The 15,267-nt window shown below is 35.5% G+C and overlaps 1 protein-coding gene across 1 annotated transcript in view; it reads right to left on the minus strand.

Annotated features, from left to right (window-relative positions):
* LOC131174586 (uncharacterized) overlaps positions 1-14,860 on the minus strand; it is a 35,385-nt gene extending 20,525 nt beyond the window's left edge. Inside the window, exons 1-3 of the mRNA XM_058138342.1 lie at positions 14,831-14,860; positions 6,707-6,758; positions 6,364-6,603 (exon numbers count right to left, since the gene is read on the minus strand). Of these exons, the coding sequence (XP_057994325.1) occupies positions 6,364-6,603; positions 6,707-6,758; positions 14,831-14,860 (322 nt within the window). The remainder of the gene's footprint in view (positions 1-6,363; positions 6,604-6,706; positions 6,759-14,830) is intronic.
* Between the last annotated feature and the right edge of the window lie 407 nt (positions 14,861-15,267).

Here is a 15,267-nt window from a genome sequence, read left to right on the forward strand (position 1 = left end):
AAGTGTAATTCCAGGCATTCTAGGTGTTCTTACAGGCACTGGTCACCGGAACAGTAGAACGCACTGCCGAATATATGTTACAATTCTCCCCCCCTTAAAATAAATTTCATCTCAAAATTTTACCTAGTTTTAGTCTCTGAATAGCTGTGGGTACTATTTCCTCTTGTCCTCTTCACATTCCCAAGTAGTTTCCTAGCCTGAATGATGGTTCCACAACACTTTCAACAGTGGTATCTACTTGTTCCTTAGCTGCTTCACCCCATATGCCAGAATCTCTACGGGTTCTTCTTCATATGAAAGGTCTGGATTTACTTTAATCTCTTCAACTGATAGAATTTGAGATGGCTCAGATCTGTACCTCCTTAATATGGACACATGGAAGACACTGTGTATCCTTTCTAGCTCTGGAGGTAATGGCAACCGATATGCCAAAGGACCCACTCTTTCCAGAACCTCATATGGTCCGATGAAATGAGGACTCAGTTTCCCCTTTCTGCCAAATCTCATAATCCTCTTCCAAGGAGAAACTTTGAGGAATACCTTATCAGCCACTACATATTCAATATCTCTTCGCTTTAGATCAATATAGGACTTCTGATGGTCTGATATAGCCTTGAGTCGATCTCTAATCAATCTGATCTTTTCCTCTGTCTGCTAAATGATTTCTAGGCCAATCATCTTTATTTCACCTACTTCATCACAACATAGGGGAGTTCTGCACTTTCTGCCATACAAAGCTTTATATGGAGGAATCCCAATGCTTGATTGGTAGCTGTTGTTATAAGCAAACTCAATCAAAGGCAAGTGTGTATCCCAACAACCTTCAAACTCAATCACACAAGCTCGTAGCATATCCTCCAAGATCTGAATTACCCTCTTAGACTGGCCATCTGTCACGACCCAAAATTCTGAACCGTGACTGGCGCATAATTTAAGTATTCTTAAATCATGCAAGCCTTATCAGAGTATCTTGAATGAATATATTGTCACTTACTAATTCCAAAAATAGACAAAATCCAAATAAACAAAATGCTGAATAAACATCATAAATATCCCATAGGTAAACTGCGGAGTCTCTATAGATTTCAATAAAAACTTAAACTATTCAATAAACTAAACTAATTATTAGCCCGAGAAAACATGAATTCGGGCATACCATGAGAACAAATCAAAGTTGTCCCTCTCCAGAAAATAGACTGAATATTTGGATCATTGCGAATTCTCTTGATCCAAAGCAGATAACAGAGAAAACGTGGTTTGAGCTAGATGCTCAGTGAGTGATAATTATAGAGCACAATGGAATAGGAACAGGCAGACGCTTGATTAATTTCACAATAAATTTTCTATTCAATAAAATCATGCTCATGCTGTCAAAATCATTAATAAAATAACTTCATAAAACATATATATAAAATAAAATCATTCAATAAAAATTTTATGGTACAGTGCACCAGGGTGATGATACCCCACATCACCAAAGGCTAGATGGTAAGCACGCTACCAGATATTAGATACCTTCCTCCTCCTTCACAGATATCAATACATATGATACTAATGCAAACCATAAACTGCAATGATGCATGATTCGACAATGCAACCTAATACCGTGATAGTCCACACGGCGGGGCCAGATAACAGAAACAGATACTGGGCACAGGTAACAATTCAAAATAGAAAATCAATTTGTACAAATCAATCAAAATCAATAAAAAATTTCAGATAGCAAATAATAACTGATAGTGCAATTTCAATAGTGTATTTCAATAGTTTCGGAGAGTCAATAAAACCAAATCAATCTCAAATAAATTCAGTAACACATCGGTAAATTTTATAGTCAAATATCAATCAATATAAATACATTAAAGGCCTGTTCCCGGAATCCTAATGGGTCTAATGCAGAGATAGTTGACAAAAATCAATTATTTAATCAAAATCGAAATAAATTTCAATAATAAAATAAAACTGTAGAAAATCACATATAAAATAATTGTTAAAATATTAATTTAAAATTTCATTTAATAACAAACTTAATGCTAAGAAATTTTGAAAGGGACTAAAACGGTACCATGTACTATAATTACCACTCACCTGAAATCTCCAAGACAATAGTTATTTTCAATGGAAGAGAAACAATTTCAAATGACTGATTGAATATTCAAATCTCCTACACACCCAAAATATAAGAAAGAAAAAGAGAAAAAAAATATTAAATAATATATATATATATATATATATATATATATATATATATATATATATATATATATATATATATATATAACGTGATGAATGGGATGGGACGATGGGACGGGTAAACGTGATGAATGGGGGTCGAGCATCTATACCTTTATATATATATATATAACAATTAATTATTGTCCAATAATAATTATGATTAACCCAATTCAATACTAATGATCAAAGAAAAAAAAAATTTCTAGGGTAGTTGTAACAAATCAATGAAAGAAAATAAAATCAAATTCACCCATTATTGAATAAGGAATGAGAATTTTTACCTTGAAAACAGAATCGAACGTGATGCATAGAGAAGTAAAAATTTGGGGATTCTCTGTTGAGAGTATTTGATAGAAAAAGGAGGTGACAGACAGGTTTTGAGAGCAAAGTTTAGCAAAAGAGATGATTAGGGTATATATATATTTCAAAAGTTCTATTAGGTGTAGAATGGAAATAGAGTTATTATTGAACTGGGTTGTTCAGATTGCAGATATATATTTAATTTTAAAAATAATATATATATATATATATATATATATATATATATATATATATATATCTAAAAATAAATAAGCAGACCATCTAATAAAATATATATATTTTTTATAAATATATTAAATTATTATTAGCTAATTAAAATAAAATAATAATAAATAATAAATGTATATGGGTTTCCACATACTTCCCCCCTTAAAAAAATTCGGTTTCCGAATTTGAATAAACAAAATTCTAACCTGAAGAATCAAATAAGTGAGGATATTTGGCTCGCATTTCAGATTATGCCTCCCATGTGGCCTCACTACTTGAGTGATTATGCCACAAGACTTTGATCAAAGCCACTTCCTTAGACCAGAGTTTCCCAATTTGTCGATCTAAAATCTTTACTGGTTGCTCCTCATATGACATATCATCCCTAAATTGCATGGTTTGAGGTTGTAAAACATGAGATGGATCTGGTACATACTTCCTAAGCATCGAAATATGGAAAACTGGATGTACATGTGCAAAACCAGGAGGAAGAGCTAAACGGTAAGCAACTGCTCCAATTCTCTCCAAAATTTCAAATGGACCAACAAAACGAGGGCTAAGCTTCCCTTTCTTCCCAAACCTCATGATTCCTTTCATAGGGGAAACTCTCAGAAATACATGATCACCAATCATAAATTCTACATCTTTACGCTTAGCATCAGCATAACTTCTCTGTCGACTTTGAGCAGTCAAAAATCGATCACGAATTAGTCGAACCTTCTCTGAAGTTAATTGTATCAACTCTGGTCTATTAAGCCTTCCTTCTCCAACTTCATCCCAACAAACCGGTGACCTACACTTTCGACCATATAATGCCTCATATGGAGCCATCTCTATACTTGCCTGATAACTGTTATTATAAGCAAACTCCACTAAAGGCAAATGATGATCCCAACAACCACCAAAATCCATAACGCATGCACGAAGCATGTCCTCTAATGTATGTATGGTTCTTTCTGACTGTCCATCCGTCTGAGGGTGAAAAGCAGTACTAAAGTCTACTCGTGTTCCTAAAGCTTCTTGGAATTTCATCCAAAATCGAAAAGTAAACTAAGTACCACGATCAGAGACAATGGAAACTGGAACTCCATGAAGACTAACAATCTTGTTTATATACAACTGTGCAAGTTTAGCAAAGTCATATGTAGTCTTCACAGGAAGGAAATGAGCAGATTTTGTCAATCTGTCCACTATCACCCAGATTGCATTGTAACCACCTCGGGTACTAGGTAGACCCACAACAAAGTCCATGGCAATATGCTCCCACTTCCACTCAGGGATAAGCAATGGCTGAAGTAACCCAGATGGTCTCTGATGTTCTGCCTTAACCTGCTGACAAGTCAAACATTTAGCAACAAAGTCTGCAATATCCCTCTTCATGCCACCCCACCAACAATGCTCCCTTAAATCAAGGTACATCTTAGTTGAACCTGGGTGTACTGTGTAAGCAGAATGGTGTGCCTCCTCCATAATTTCTCTTCTAAACTTATCAACATTGGGGACACAAAGTCTAGTGCCATAACGAAGAACTCCATCATCATTCAACATGAATCCTTGAGCTTGGTCTTGATGAATATTATCTATAATCTCACACAGCTGAGAATCCCTCTTTTGAGCAGCCTTAATTCGATCAATCAAGATAGGCCTAACTCGAAAATGTGCTAAGAATGATCCAGTTATGATTTCAAACTCTACTCCCTGATCTAGCAACCCATGTAATTCACCAATCAGAGGCCTCATCTTGGTAGATATATGGGCTAAACTACCAGAAGACTTCCTGCTTAGAGCGTCAGCCACTACATTAGCTTTTCCAGGATGATACTGTATAGTGCAGTCATAATCCTTCAGCAATTCTACCCATCTCCTTTGCCTAAGATTAAGATCACGTTGGTCAAATATGTATTTGAGACTTTTGTGGTCAGTGAAGATTTCACAAGTCTCACCATACAGATAGTGCCTCCAGATTTTCAAAGCAAAAATTACTGCAGCCATTTCCAAATCATGAGTTGGATAATTCTGCTCGTGTCTTTTTCAACTGACGAGAAGCATATGCAATAACCCATCCATCCACTCTTTCCAGAACACATCCTAAACCAATCCTAGAAGCATCACAATATACTACATAACCCCCTGATCCAGATGGAAGGGCTAACACTGGTGCTGTAGTTAAACGAGTCTTAAGCTCCTGAAAACTTTTTTCACAAGCCTCAGACCACTGAAATTTCACATTCTTCTTTGTCAACTTAGTTAAAGGTGCTACAATACGAGAAAAGTCTTGAACAAACCGTCTATAATACCCTGCTAAACCCAAGAAACTACGAATCTCTGAAATAGTTGTGGGTCTAGGCCAATGAAGCACTGCCTCAACTTTCTTCTTATCAATGCACACCCCATCCTTAGATACTGTATGGCCTAGGAAGGCCACACTATCTAACCAAAACTCACATTTTGAGAACTTGGCATATAGCTTGTGTTCTCGTAAGGTTTGAAGGACAATTCTCAAATGTTGTTCATGCTCCTCCTTACTCTTTGAGTACACTAGAATGTCATCGATGAACACTATAACAAATTGATCTAAGAAAGGCTTGAAAACTCTGTTCATGAGATCCATAAAAGTTGCCGGAGCATTGGTAAGACCAAAAGACATTACAAGAAATTCATAGTGTCCATACCTAGTCCTAAAGGCTGTATTGAGTATGTCTTCTTTCTTGACCCTCAATTGATGATACCCAGATCGAAGATCAATCTTGGAAAAATACTTTGCACCTTGAAGTTGGTCAAATAGGTCATCTATGCGTGGAAGAGGATACTTATTACGCACAGTTACCTTATTCAATTGCCTATAATCAATGCACATTCTCAAAGACCCATCCTTCTTCCGTACAAATAACACAGGAGCACCCCATGGAGAAATACTAGGGCGAATAAACCCCTTATCTAGTAGGTCCTGTAGTTGCTCCTTCAACTCCTTAAGTTCTGCGGGTGCCATACGATAAGGTGGCATAGATATGGGCTCAGTTCCAGGAACTAAGTCTATACCAAACTCTACCTCTCGCTTCGGGGGTAAACCTGATAAATCTTCTGGAAACACATCAGGAAACTCCTTAACCACTGCAACATTCTCCAAACCTGCACCTTCTACCTGAACATCTCTAACATAAGCTAGATACCCTTTACACGTCTTTCGCAATAATCGTCTAGCACTCACTACAGAGATAAGATTGCTAGAGGCTATACTGCAATCTCCCTAAAATTGAAATTCTGCCTCCCCAGGAATTTTAAAGAGTACAACTTTATTATGATAATCCAATGAAACGTGATAAGTGGCTAACCAATCCATGCCTAAAATCACATCAAACTCAAACATATCCAAAGAAACAAGATCTGCAGCTAATTCCCTATCTCCAATGTGAATTATACATCCCCTATACACCATATCAGTGTCTATTGCATCCCCCATAGGTGTTGATACAGATAAAGGACACTCTAACAAAGTACGTGGTGTACTAAATCTTATGAAAAAGTATGGAGAAACAAAGGAATGACTGGAACTATGATCAAACAGTGCTCTAGCATCAAATGAGCAAATAGGAAGTGTACCTGTCACTACTGCATTAGACGCCTGAGCATCCTGCTGAGTTAAAGCAAAAACCCTAGCTTGACCTCTACCACCAGATGCCTGTCCCTGAGTTTGAGCAAATCCTCTACCACCAGAACCTCTACCACCCTGACCGCGACCACCAAAACCCTGACTTCTACCACTATACTGTGAAACTGGTTGAACCTGAGAGGGAGCAGAATGTGTTGCTTGACCAGCCCTAGGTGCTTGAGCTGCAGTAGCTAATTGGAAATGGTTGTGCCCCAGTCTTAGATATAGGCATCTGTTCAGATGTCTGATTAATAGTTTGAGGTGGTACCTCCCTTGTTGGATCAAGGTTTGTACCATTAAGACCCTTAGCCCTAGCTCTTCTCTTACATTTAACAGACTCAGGCACCTATTCATTTTAATAAACAAGTATTAAATTTGAAAATGTGAGCCAAATTAAGACAGGTGAGAAGGTACGAAGGACGCAGACATCTAAAGCAATGATAAACTGAAAAGATGTTAAGGATCCTATGCTCCGCAAGTTTACTAGACCTCAACCGAGCTCTGATACCAACTTTATCATGACCCAAAATTCTGAACCGTGATCGGCACATAATTTAAGTATTCTTAAATCATGCAAGCCTTATCAGAGTATCTTGAATGAATATATTGTCACTTACTAATTCCAAAAATAGACAAAATCCAAATAAACAAAATGCTGAATAAACATCATAAATATCCCATAGGTAAACTGCGGAGTCTCTACAGATTTCAATGAAAACTTAAACTATTCAATAAACTAAACTAATTATTAGCCCGAGAAAACATGAATTCGGGCATACCATGAGAACAAATCAAAGTTGTCCCTCTCCAGAAAATAGACTGAATATTTGGATCATTTGCGAATTCTCTTGATGCGAAATAGATAATGCAGAGAAAACGTGGTTTGAGCTAGATGCTCAGTGAGTGATAATTATAGCACACAACGGAATAGGAACAGGCAGACGCTTGATTAATTTCACAATAAATTTTCTATTCAATAAAATCATGCTCATGCTGTCAAAATCATTAATAAAATAACTTCATAAAACATATATATAAAATAAATTCATTCAATAAAAATTTTATGGTACAGTGCACCAGGGTGATGATACCCCACATCACCAAAGGCCAGATGGTAAGCGCGCTACCAGATATTAGATACCTTCCTCCTCCTTCACAGATATCAATACATATGATACTAATGCAAACCATAAATTGCAATGATGCATGACTCGACAATGCAACCTAATACCGTGATAGTCCACACGGCCGGGCCAGATAACAGAAACAGATACTGGGCACAGGTAACAATTCAAAATAGAAAATCAATTTGTACAAATCAATCAAAATCAATAAAAAATTTTAGATAGCAAATAATAACTGTTAGTGCAATTTCAATAGTGTATTTCAATAGTTTCGGAGAGTCAATAAAACCAAATCAATCTCAAATAAATTCAGTAACACATCGGTAAATTTTATAGTCAAATATCAATCAATATAAATACATTAAAGGCCTGTTCCCGGAATCCTAATGGGTCTAATGCAGAGATAGTTGACAAAAATCAATTATTTAAACAAAATCGAAATAAATTTCAATAATAAAATAAAACTGTAGAAAATCACATATAAAATAATTGTTAGAATATTAATTTAAAATTTCATTTAATGACAAACTTAATGCTAAGAAATTTTGAAAGCGACTAAAACGATACCATGTACTATAATTACCACTCGCCTGAAATCTCCAAGACAATAGTTATTTTCAATGGAAGAGAAACAATTTCAAATGACTGATTGAATATTCAAATCTCTTACACACCCAAAATATAAGAAAGAAAAAGAGAAAAAAAATATTAAATAAAAATAAAATATAATATATATATATATATATATATATAAACGTGATGAATGGGATGGGACGATGGGACGGGTAAACGTGATGAATGGGGTCGAACAGCTATACCTTTATATATATATATATATAACAATTAATTATTATCCAATAATAATTATGATTAACCCAATTCAATGCTAATGATCAAAGAAAAAAAAAATTTTCTAGGGTAGTTGTAACAAATCAATGAAAGAAAATAAAATCAAATTCACCCATTATTGAATAAGGAATGAGAATTTTTACCTTGAAAACAGAATCGAACGTGATGCATAGAGAAGTAAAAATTTAGGGATTCTCTGTTGAGAGTATTTGATAGAAAAAGGAGGTGACATACAAGTTTTGAGAGCAAAGTTTAGCAAAAGAGATGATTAGGGTATATATATATTTCAAAAGTTCTATTAGGTGTAGAATGGAAATAGAGTTATTATTGAACTGGGTTGTTCAGATTGCAGATATATATTTAATTTTAAAATAATATATATATATATATATATATCTAAAAATAAATAAGCAGACCATCTAATAAAATATATATATTTTTATAAATATATTAAATTATTATTAGCTAATTAAAATAAAATAACAATAAATAATAAATGTATATGGGTTTCCACACCATCTGTCTGTGGGTGGAATGCCGTGCTGAAGTTCAATCTAGTTCCTAGGGCTCTTTGAAGACTACCCCAGAATCTAGAAGTGAACCTAGGATCTCTATCTGATACAATCGATACTGGCACCCCATGCAGTCTTACAATCTCATTTATGTACAATATGGCCAATCTTTGTAGGCTATAGTCCACCCGAATTGACAGAAAATGAGCAGACTTGGTCAGTTTGTCAACTATAACCCATACTGCATCATGACTATTTGTGTCCTCGGAAGTCCCATAACAAAATCCATAGTTATCCGTTCCCATTTCCACTCTAGTACTGGCAATGGATGTAATAAACCAGCTGGTACTTGATGTTCTGCCTTCTCTTATTGGCAAGTTAGGCATTTGGAGACAAAATCAGCTACATCCCTTTTTATACCCATTGTCACACCCTACTCCCCTGTATGATGCAACGTGATCCCGTAGTACACCTAATGAATTACCGTACTTCGTCTACTGATAACCCATTAGATATACTACAAGGGATTTTAAAACTATTTTCGTGAAATTTAAATCATCGGTTAAAATCTGGTGTTATAATTTTTTTTTTTTTTAAATTTCGACAAAGTGCCGGCTGTATTTTGAGAAAACAGTTCTTCAATCCTGCAAAAGAAAATGCTCCCAATATGTTTTCTCAAATACAACTCCAATAAACTTTAATTCAATTCACAATTCAATTCTCAATAAACAATCAATTCATTTTCAAACTAATCTCATCATGAAGAAATATTTCATTGATTATAAGACTCAAAATTTATATTACAAAACTATTCAAGTAAATGAAATCTTAAATTTACATTTACAATAATTTACATTTAATTACATACCAAAATATTTTACAAGAGTTTTTACACAACTGCTCAAATAATTTACATACATATTATTACATGCATACATCAAAACCTATGTACATGGCTATACCTATGATATACCTGGAGCTGATCTGAAAGTGTCTTCAAAATACTTACTCACTGCTCTATGCTCTTCTTACCTGCGATAGCATATAAAGCTATCGCTGAGTGGTGAACTCAGTGGTGCACAACTATAATTTAAAACATAGTACAATATACATTGACAAAATTTACAGTAAATAATTTGGAAATCTGAATACTCATCAAATTCTAAAACTCAAAATATTCATTGCCAATAATGCAAATCATTTGTATAAAATGACTTCGATCATGAAATTCAATTTATCAAATCATAACTAACCATTTAGGTAATTCCAACAAAATCAATTATACATAAATCATAATTGAAATCACAATTCTTTACCATTCAAAAGCCATTCTGTATCTCAAAAATCATTCTTTATCTCACTAACTATGCAAGACTAATCCGAAAGGGCCATATTCGATGTGATTCTAACTCCCTATGGTCGGGGAGGTCGAATCATCGTGCACTGTACCATCACAATAATGAATCTTCCGCAAGGGCCATAACGATAAAATAAACTTAGATCTAACCTCAAATCAGAGGAAAATCTAAGCTTTGTGCGTACCATGGTAATCAAAACACAACTAACTCCATTGTCTTCTCAACAAATGAGAGAGACGGGTAATCACCTAGTCAAGCATCTATAGTGAGATATAAAACAATATCACAATCCTTTTAGTGAGCATAAATCACAATATAATTCGATTCAAATTCAATTGCAATATCCAATAATTTTTATGCTCATCACAATTCAAATCATAAATTTGCATTTTTCCATTAAAATTACCATCACAATTCAAAACATGTTCTATCACAATTTTTCAAAACATAATTTATTCAATCCATAATAATGCTTAATACTTGTGGAAATACCATTTCACAAAGCTAAATTCATACATACTATAACAATTTTCAATAATCATTGAATTAAATTCAATGCTTGTTAAACATAATACATAAGAAAAGTATGTCATTTAATCATATGAAATATTCAAACAAAATTAGTTAAAAACTAGTTGTGCACAAACCTCTGATAACTGTCTCTTGGTCTTGACTCAGTGTTTCCTTCCCTTTCCCTGAGTCTTTGCTAACTGAGAAACACAATTTGAAGTGTTTCAGTACTCATTTAAACTGTCTCTAACGATAATGCTTGATAATTAATTCACTGAATTCTAATATTTGCTTAGTCAACCTAATATGTCGACCCTCGATGCATTCTAGGTAAATTAGGTTTTAATGTTATTAATATGTCACATTCGATAGTATTTTATGGTTGGTACATGTTACCAAGTTCATTTCCGTGTATACTGCATTTTCTTGCAATTTGCTGGATTCCGGAATACTAGTTTGACCTAGCCGGACGACCTAGTTCTCTCAGTTTTCGGGTTTCAGTCAAAACTACAAACTTGTAGATCTATGTCTTATGGAATGTGGGGCAAAATTTCAGGTCATTCTGAGTTATGTAGACCAAGTTATGGTCATTTTACTATTGCTGGTCAAATTGCACCAAAATTGGTCATTTTAGGTCACTTTAGGTCATTTTAGGTTCAGCCAGTTTTTGGACCCGAACTTGTGCAAGCTATTTGACTTGCTTATGGTCATTTCTGGGCTATGGTGTCTTCATAAGACTTGTAGATATGGGTATTAGCTATTCATGGTTAAAATTTCAGGTCAATTGGACCTGTTTTGAGTGAGTTATGGCCTAAACACTAACTGCTGCCGAAATGGTCAATTTTCAGGCCTCATTTGCACTTAATTCGGATTTAGTCATTTTTCAAGCTATATTGCAAGCAGAATTTTGGCAAGCTTTCTTCATGAAAGTTGGCACATTTTGTGCCTAGTTTCACCTCCAATTGGTCTCATACCAATTGGAGTCACACACTTAAAGTTATAGGCCTAAAACTCAAACTGCCTTATTGAAATTCTTGCATACACATCAAGCATCACTTTTAACACTCACCAAACTTAACCTTCAAACCAATTCTGGTTGTACCACAACCTAAACATAATTTATAACATATTATAGGTCATTTTGGCAGCTTACAATTACATTCAATGTGCACCAACAAGTGCAGAATTTGTCCAACTTAATTTAGAACAATTCAATCACCAATTCATGCCCATTTACATGTCCCACTTTACACCACCATACATACACTCAAACTGCCATAACAACCAACACATTTCAACACCATTATTTCATAAACCAAGCATGAATTCCAGCATTCCTCAAGAGTTAACAAACTGCCACAATGGTACATTTACATTCCATTAATTTCCAAGCTTTAAATTTCATTTCACATTTACATATACCAAGTATACATCACCTAAACAATTTCCTACACAATATAAATTTAATCAATCATTTAATTCACCATTTAAAAGCACAAATAAACTGCCTTCAAGGTGTTTCCATGGCTGCTAAAAGTATACACTCCCATTCAACATCAAACCTCAAAAATTTCTCCATAAATCAAAGTCACAAACTTTAATGAAGCACTAATCAAAAATACATACTTACCACTTTGGAAACTCTTCAAAACTTCACCAAAACTTGATCTTCTTGCTGCCTATCTACTGCCCATGGTGTGAGAATTAACTTTAATGAAGGAAGGTGCAAAGAAGGAAGCTTAAATCAAGCTTGCATGAAGCTTTCAAATGGACGTCAATGGTGGATTTTCTTGGGAGAAATTTGGCTGGTTCTTGGAGAAGTGAGGAAGAAGATGATCTTCTGTCCAAATGAAGTGGTAGTGGTCCACTTTCATGAATTAGTGGAGCACCATGTCAAAATAAATTATTAGTTTAATCTAAAATTTCATTTTCCCACATTGAGCTTCCCATTTTTGCTATTTACATTAGGTACCCCTAAATTAATTTTTCATTATATTTTTCAAGTGTAATATTATTTATTTTTAATGGACATTTAGGTCAAAAGACAACTCGGGATGTCAAATGACCACAATGCCCCTGTTCGGGTTGCATTCTCGATTTTTCTGTAACACCGAGTTTTGTCCGTTTTTCGATTTCCCACTTTTCTTTGTACTAATTATTTAATTTTTCTTTGATATTTCTAATGATATTCATACTTCAATAAATATTTATTTGATTCCTAAAAATATTTTCCAGGGTTCCCCGCGGTCCAGGACTAGTCAACGGTCCACGCCATGACTTCCCGGTGCGGTCACCCATCGCTTGGGTTCTCGGCTCGTTTAACTTGGTTACATTTCTTTGCTATTATTTTTCCTTTGTTTTTCTTGTATTTTCTTTTCTTTTATTTCATTATTTAATGTCTCCTCACTCATATCGAAGTGTAGTTCTAGGCATCCTAGCTGTCCGGATAACACTGGTCACCGGAACAGTAGAACGCATTACCGAACATAAAGGTGTTACACCCATCCACCAGTAATGCTCTTTTAGCCCTCTGTACATTCTAGTTCCACCAGGATGCATAGCAAAAGGAGACTCATGTGCTTCCTTCATAATGACCTATCTCAATTCCACATCATTAGGAATGCACATTCTACCCTGATGTGGTAGTAAACCATCATCTCTCATAGAAAATTCAAGTTTCTTGCCCTGCAGGACTTCTTTCAGTAGCTTCTGATATTTTTCATCATTCTGAGCAGCCATTCTGATATGATCAATCAACACTGGCTGTACATGCCATGCAACTACTGTCTACTGTTTGTCCCTCATCATTAATCTCCAAACTGGCATGTTGTGCTTTCAACTCATGTACCATGGACAAAGGAAAAACTTTGAGACTTGCCATAGTCTTAAGACTTAAGGCGTCAGCCACCACATTTGCTTTCCCTGGCTGATAGTCTATTAAACAATCATAGTCTTTAATCAATTCTAACCATCTCCTCTGTCTCAAGTTTAGTTCTTTTTGAGTGCCCAAATACTTCAAGCTCTTGTGATCTATGTAAATGTAGCATTTCTCCCCATACAAGTAGTGTCTCCAGATCTTAAGAGCAAATACAATAGCTGCTAGCTCCAAGTCATGTGTCGGATAGTTCCTCTCATGCGGTTTTAGCTGGCGTGATGCATATGCAATAACATTTCAATCTTGCATCAGTACACAGCCTAACCCATTGTGAAAAGCATCACTATAAACTGTGTATTCTTTACCCGGTGTAGGTAAAGTAAGACTGGAGCTTCAATCAAACACCTCTTCAACTCATCAAAACTTTGCTGGCATTTATCCGTCCACTGAAATTTTACATTTTTCTGAAGCAGCTTGGTCAGTGGAGAAGCCAACATAGAAAACCCTTTCACAAATAGACGGTAGTATCCAGCTAAACCCAGAAAACTGCGAATTTCTGTGATATTCCTTGGTGGCTTCCAGTTAAGGATAGCTTCTACCTTGCTAGAATCTACCTTGATCCCTTCAGTTGACACAATATGTCCCAAGAAAGAGATTTCCTTCAGCCAAAATTCACATTTCGATAATTTGGCGTATAGTTGTTTCTCCCTTAAGGTCTGTACTACAATCCGCAGGTGTCTATCATGCTCCTTTGCATTACTCGAATATATCAAAATATCATTAATAAACACCACCACAATTTGGTCGAGGTATGGTCTGAAGATAGTGTTCATCAGATACATGAAAGCAGCTGGAGCATTTGTTAACTCGAATGGCATTACTAGAAATTCATAGTGGCCATATCGAGTTTTGAAAGCAGTTTTTGGAATACTCTGCTCTTGCACTTTCAGCTGATAATAACCAGATCGCAAATCAATTTTGGAGAACACAGCTGCACCTTTCAACTGATCAAACAGATCATCAATGCGAGGCAGTGGATATCTGTTCTTTATTGTCACCTTATTCAACTGTCGGTAGTCAATACATAAGCGAAAAGTGCCATCTTTCTTCTTAACAAACAATACTAGCACTCCCCAAGGTGACACATTAGGCCGGATGAAGCCCTTTTCAAGTAGTTCTTGCAACTGTACCTTCAGCTCCTTGAATTCTGCTGGTGGCATTCTATATGGTGTTATGGAGATTGGATCCACACCAGGCATAACATCAATCTCAAACTACACTTCTCTTTCTGGAGTTAACCCTGGCAACTCATCAGAAAATACATCTGAAAAGTCATATACCGTAGGGATGTCCCTCAATGCTGGGCTCCCCATTTGGGTGTCTACCACATGTGCCAAGTATGCTTCACACCCCTTTCTGATCATTTTTCTGGCTAGTGCAGCCGAAATGATGTTTGATGGCAATAGCTGCCTCTCCCGATGTATTACCACATCACTATACTGAGGGAGACTAAAAGTGACTATCTTCTGTCTACAGTCAATCATAGCGTGATACCTGGCTAACCAATCCATGCCCAAAATGATATCATACTCTCTGAAGGGAATTTCAATGAGATTAGACAAAAAAG

The sequence above is a fragment of the Hevea brasiliensis genome, chromosome 16 (assembly GCF_030052815.1).
Source record: "Hevea brasiliensis isolate MT/VB/25A 57/8 chromosome 16, ASM3005281v1, whole genome shotgun sequence".
NCBI classification, from domain to species: domain Eukaryota; kingdom Viridiplantae; phylum Streptophyta; class Magnoliopsida; order Malpighiales; family Euphorbiaceae; genus Hevea; species Hevea brasiliensis.